This window comes from Poecilia reticulata, linkage group LG2 (genome assembly GCF_000633615.1).
Source record: "Poecilia reticulata strain Guanapo linkage group LG2, Guppy_female_1.0+MT, whole genome shotgun sequence".
NCBI lineage: Eukaryota > Metazoa > Chordata > Actinopteri > Cyprinodontiformes > Poeciliidae > Poecilia > Poecilia reticulata.
The window spans coordinates 39,932,629-39,939,466 of NC_024332.1; the positions used below are offsets into that span (position 1 = coordinate 39,932,629).

Sequence of the window (6,838 nt, forward strand, 5' to 3'; positions counted from 1 at the left end):
TGAATGGATGGATTGATGGGTTGATGGATACAGAAAAAACAGAAAAATAATTACAAATGTCCACTACAGAGGACAATTTTTCAACTTTTAAATACTATGATAAAATACAGTCAAAAATAATTTATAGAATGTTTTAATATGCTGCTTAGAGACTTATTTAGAATATGCCAACAAAAATTTGCACAATAAAAAGTTGTATGCACTTACTTTGTCTCTCCCCATAAAATGTGCTTCTACTGATGAACGTCATTTTTATGAATGAGAAAAAGGGAGGTACAAAAGCCCCACCCCTTCACATCTGGCATCATTGAAAAGCCCTAAATGTCCTCTCAAGATACCAAAAGGAATTAATTCAGTAGAATGCAGGGGGTGGGAGATATTCTAGTTTAGAAATGTCCTCTACAGAGGACAAAAATGAACTACTGGTAGTCACGAGGTTAATACCAACCACTTTATACAAATGTGAACAAGTTTTGTTTAATATTCATGACMTTCTTTTTCATTTCCCATCCTCCCTCCTCTCTAACATTCAGCTCCCACASGGAATATTTAACATTTTTTGATCTATGTTCATAAGTGGAGTCAAAACTTTTAAATTTAACATCTTTAAACATAACTAAAAGTTAACCGGTGGAACTTCTTTAACCCAATAGTCCAACAATTCCCTACTGGTGAACCCCTGGAAAGAACACTTTTCCATTTGCTTATTCCTAACTCAAAGTCTRACCTTTATTAAAGTACATTTTTGAGTGAAGTTGTCTGCAGCCGCCAAGTGCTTTCAGTCTGGTCTTCAGGAAGTGGACTGCAACAYGGCTAGATTATCATCAGGTCACTGACTTGTCTAGTTCAGGATATTCAGAGAACAAATGATGTGTGTGTATCTCGTTGTTCCAAAACTTTTTTTATTTGGATGCCTGTGCAACGCGCCACCTGGCCTTTATGATTGCAGGGTTTGCCAGAGGTCTTCTTTTTACGGCAAACTGCTTGGCTCTGGTCATGCAGTCTGTTTCTCTGACATATAAGGATGTGTATATGCCTGAGAGACTTCTCCATTTGATATGCTTTTATAAAGATGTGTTTCACCATAAATAGTATTCTCTGTCCAGAGGTTTTGTACAAATTTTCATTTAACAGGAAGTACAGTTTAGAGTAAAACAAAAAAGCTAAAATTACAATCCCTGCATGAGACAGTTAATGTCCATTTGTTAAGTTTTCATGTGTTTAATTCACTATAAACTAGTTACATGTAGTTTGTCAATTAGGTTTACTTTCAGTTTAGACTCTTTCAACTAAATTATTTCTTTGTTATGGATTTATACACTCTATATCAATGTGCCTTAGTCATGTCTCATTTGTATGTTTTCTKTTTTTGTTGTCATACAGTTAAAAAGCTCAAGATGTGACARGAGAAAAACATTTGCAGTTGTGGTCAAAGTCCTGCAAAATTTCCTTTTTGAAAATGTAAAAGTTGCAGAAGGTGTATAAGTTTTTCTTTTGGTTTCTTACCAATCCTATTCTAATCTGTGTTGTGAATGTATGTATACTGTACATGAATGTACAGGCACAACACAACCAAATTAGAAATTAGCAAACACCTGATGGATCTGCATCTGTTTCTCAGTCCGAAGCTCCTAAAAACTTTGCAAACAGCTTCATGGATAAAATCTGTAGTTTTTTTTGTCATGTTTGACATATATAGTATTTTTATGACAACTGAAGATAAAATAGTTACTTTATTGTGCTATAAAATGGCAGTATGTGCCTGGAAAATACATAATACTGTCCCTTTAAAATCTTGAAATGGTTTTCCTCTCTGATATATTATTCACTCCCATCCTTGGTAGACAAAAATGTCTATTTTGTATATTCTTACTATTACTTTTGTTTTGTTTTTGCATGTYTATATTCATAATTTTAAATGTAATACATAAATAAAGTTTATATGGTAGTGATAATATTGTAAAACTTTCCCAAACCAAAACTAAGAAATGAGTACCTCACAATTATACGTCCTATAAAATGAGTCTGAATGGGAAAACATGTCTAATGAAGCCTAAATTGGTGTTTTGTTAATATTTTCTGCAAAGAAATGTAGGTGAAGCAACTGAAATATGAAGGAGTTTTGTTTGCAAGATGGAAAATAGTTTGACCTTAAGAGTATTATTAATTTTATCTTAGTAAAAAGCCATTTTTGCAAACTGGCGGGGGATAAAATGACTGATAACCTTTAAAACCAGCTGGAATTATTGTGTTTTCTTTGAACATCTCCGAGGTCAGCACACAGCTTTCAGAGTATCAGCTCCATGCAGGTTTCTTAGATAGACGACTTAGGAGATCCAGACATTAGCTTAGTACAGAACAGAGAGTTATCATTAACCTCTAATGAGGAGAATGAGCAAAGTGAAGGTAGAGCAGAGGCAGGGGAGTGGAGAAGTGGGTGGAAAACAGCTTTCAGAGGTTGTTCTGGAATGAACTCCTGGTTGGCAGGATGGAAAGCATCACTAGGAGGGAAAAAGTGCATGAATTAGTGGGAAGAAAACAACCAGGCTGCAGGTTATTTGTTTGTCAAGTTCAAACTCAAATCAGTAGATGAGGGACAAGAAACACAGAATAATGACAATATTATTCTAAAAAAAAAAAAATCTAATATAAAACAACTCTCAATCTTTCTGGTGTCAAGAGAATCTGGTGGAATGTAACAGCAAATGAAGTGAAAAGTTATCAATAATTATTAAATAAAAGTGCAGATATTTGTCCAGATATAAAAGAGAGACAAAAGACTGTATAGCTGATGGAGAGAAGTACAGATTTACATGAAAAACAGCAGAGAGCACAATTAGATCACCACAAACAGAGNGGCTAGATTATCATCAGGTCACTGACTTGTCTAGTTCAGGATATTCAGAGAACAAATGATGTGTGTGTATCTCGTTGTTCCAAAACTTTTTTTATTTGGATGCCTGTGCAACGCGCCACCTGGCCTTTATGATTGCAGGGTTTGCCAGAGGTCTTCTTTTTACGGCAAACTGCTTGGCTCTGGTCATGCAGTCTGTTTCTCTGACATATAAGGATGTGTATATGCCTGAGAGACTTCTCCATTTGATATGCTTTTATAAAGATGTGTTTCACCATAAATAGTATTCTCTGTCCAGAGGTTTTGTACAAATTTTCATTTAACAGGAAGTACAGTTTAGAGTAAAACAAAAAAGCTAAAATTACAATCCCTGCATGAGACAGTTAATGTCCATTTGTTAAGTTTTCATGTGTTTAATTCACTATAAACTAGTTACATGTAGTTTGTCAATTAGGTTTACTTTCAGTTTAGACTCTTTCAACTAAATTATTTCTTTGTTATGGATTTATACACTCTATATCAATGTGCCTTAGTCATGTCTCATTTGTATGTTTTCTKTTTTTGTTGTCATACAGTTAAAAAGCTCAAGATGTGACARGAGAAAAACATTTGCAGTTGTGGTCAAAGTCCTGCAAAATTTCCTTTTTGAAAATGTAAAAGTTGCAGAAGGTGTATAAGTTTTTCTTTTGGTTTCTTACCAATCCTATTCTAATCTGTGTTGTGAATGTATGTATACTGTACATGAATGTACAGGCACAACACAACCAAATTAGAAATTAGCAAACACCTGATGGATCTGCATCTGTTTCTCAGTCCGAAGCTCCTAAAAACTTTGCAAACAGCTTCATGGATAAAATCTGTAGTTTTTTTTGTCATGTTTGACATATATAGTATTTTTATGACAACTGAAGATAAAATAGTTACTTTATTGTGCTATAAAATGGCAGTATGTGCCTGGAAAATACATAATACTGTCCCTTTAAAATCTTGAAATGGTTTTCCTCTCTGATATATTATTCACTCCCATCCTTGGTAGACAAAAATGTCTATTTTGTATATTCTTACTATTACTTTTGTTTTGTTTTTGCATGTYTATATTCATAATTTTAAATGTAATACATAAATAAAGTTTATATGGTAGTGATAATATTGTAAAACTTTCCCAAACCAAAACTAAGAAATGAGTACCTCACAATTATACGTCCTATAAAATGAGTCTGAATGGGAAAACATGTCTAATGAAGCCTAAATTGGTGTTTTGTTAATATTTTCTGCAAAGAAATGTAGGTGAAGCAACTGAAATATGAAGGAGTTTTGTTTGCAAGATGGAAAATAGTTTGACCTTAAGAGTATTATTAATTTTATCTTAGTAAAAAGCCATTTTTGCAAACTGGCGGGGGATAAAATGACTGATAACCTTTAAAACCAGCTGGAATTATTGTGTTTTCTTTGAACATCTCCGAGGTCAGCACACAGCTTTCAGAGTATCAGCTCCATGCAGGTTTCTTAGATAGACGACTTAGGAGATCCAGACATTAGCTTAGTACAGAACAGAGAGTTATCATTAACCTCTAATGAGGAGAATGAGCAAAGTGAAGGTAGAGCAGAGGCAGGGGAGTGGAGAAGTGGGTGGAAAACAGCTTTCAGAGGTTGTTCTGGAATGAACTCCTGGTTGGCAGGATGGAAAGCATCACTRGGAGGGAAAAAGTGCATGAATTAGTGGGAAGAAAACAACCAGGCTGCARGTTATTTGTTTGTCAAGTTCAAACTCAAATCAGTAGATGAGGGACAAGAAACACAGAATAATGACAATATTATTCTAAAAAAAAAAATCAAATATAAAACAACTCTCAATCTTTCTGGTGTCAAGAGAATCTGGTGGAATGTAACAGCAAATGAAGTGAAAAGTTATCAATAATTATTAAATAAAAGYGCAGATATTTGTCCAGATATAAAAGAGAGACAAAAGACTGTATAGCTGATGGAGAGAAGTACAGATTTACATGAAAAACAGCAGAGAGCACAATTAGATCACCACAAACAGAGMTGAGAAGAATGAAATGTTTAAAGATATTTGTTTAATAAATACTGAACACGTGTATTTTATTATGTTTTCRTTCATATCACCAAATCATTTCAAWTRTGTCTTTACACATGAAGCTCTAGAAGTGAAGAGGGTGTACTTTATTTATACACACCCATTAAATAAATTAGAATAATACTGAAAAGTCMATTTATTTCAGATTTTTTTTTCACTAAGTGAAACACAATATGATGATTTTCCGCTTACAGTTAATAAAAATTTAAATATTACATCATACCAATAAAAGAATAATAATACAGACATGTAGCCTGAATGAAAAGTATGTTTAACACCTGCATGAAAGTTGTACATTTTTCAAAAGGTAATAATTGTAACACCTTTAATAATAGTAATGGGCCTCATCTGACAGTATATTCTAATTTACTGAATATGTTACAGCTGTGGTGACTTGAACATCACTGCTATGATTAAAGCTCATGTGCTACATTATTTTAAACATATATTTTTGAATCCAGMTTTCTGCATCTTGCTGGGATATAATCACATCCATAACAAGTTTGAACTCCTGTCTCCCTTTTTTTCTTTGTTCTCTTCATTTTCTCTGTTTTTCCCCCCACTGTGCTCTCACCAGTGGCTCAGTGTTCCCCCGCGCTGGGATGTGGAGCCCACTACSAGTTCGTGATCGAGGAGTTCTGCCTGACCAGATTCAGGCTAGACATGCAGGAACTGGACCAGAGTCAGTGGTGTAGCTGGGAGGACACAGCCAAGTGAGTAATCAAGCACAAACATGCACAGAGGAGAGAAATGAAAACAGACTTACTCTTGCAGAACAACAACATAATGAGCTTCACGTCTGAGATGCACATCTCACTGATGTTGGGTTTTATTGCAATAAGGAGGATAAACACGTTTTTATTGCAGAAATAAACAGAGATGCATTGTTGTATCTTATTATGAAAAAAAAAAAAGAAAAAGCTGTGAACTTGTTTATATTTGATTGCCRCTCTTTATGATTGTCCAAGTTTTTGGTTGCGTTCCAACAGTTGATTAAAAACTGAGGGAAACAACAGAGAGCGAGTAAGTGGAGGGTGAGAAACAGAGAGGATACACACACAGTCAGAACAAAAGCTGCATGCCTTTGGCATAAACAAAGATCTTTTGTGCATGCACAAATATTATCCTTGCACTCACTGTAAAAGATGCTTTAGGCTACGTCTTTCCAAATTGTTCCAGCAGATTATCATTTCAAATCAGTTAATCAGTTGAATAAACACTAAAACATTTCCTACTCCAACAGTAAAACTGTCACAACATGATGTATTCATCAAACGTTCGCAAATCAAATGTGCGTTTTTACTGTTGCTGCCGCTCATCTGTCTGTGATCCTGAAGGGAGAATCCAATTTGGCGTCTCCAAAAAAAAAAGTTGACGGAGATTTTTGTTTGAAAGAGGAGCGGTTTGGGAAAACAAAACAACAATTATTCTATTCTAAAGAAGGAAAACCTCCTCTAAATAGAGTTTTAATCGCCAATTCTTTACAGTACAGATGTAGATTTTTTTTCTCACGTTTTTGAGAGAAAAGTGAAAGAGAACAAAGCGCTACAGAGAATGAAGGATTCAAAATGTGAAATATAGTCTGTCTAAGTTAAAAGGTCAACCATCAGGAATGTTAGCCCCTCTCACCCTTTCTTTCTGGGCGAACCGCCTTCAGAGATCTCTAATTCACATCGAGTGACATTTGGAGTCTGTGTGAGCGTCTCCTGTGAGCGTCTGGCCAGTTTGCCTCGTCTCCCGGCTCCTCGGCGCGTCTCCGCTGTCAAGAGGAGACCTGCTTCCTCTGCCCTCTTGTCAGTCTTCAGCTGTCAGTTTATATTCAGCTCCCTCTTCATAAAACACTCAACTCTGTCTCTTAAAGCCACTGCTGTAGACATTAGTCAGTG

General features: G+C 35.2%; 1 protein-coding gene across 1 annotated transcript in view; it reads left to right on the forward strand.

The window, feature by feature from the left end:
* The window catches only part of ramp1 (receptor activity modifying protein 1), a 61,244-nt gene that overhangs the window by 35,270 nt on the left and 19,136 nt on the right, over positions 1–6,838 (forward strand). Inside the window, exon 3 of the mRNA XM_008402391.2 lies at positions 5,530–5,665. Within this exon, the coding sequence (XP_008400613.1) occupies positions 5,530–5,665 (136 nt within the window). The remainder of the gene's footprint in view (positions 1–5,529; positions 5,666–6,838) is intronic.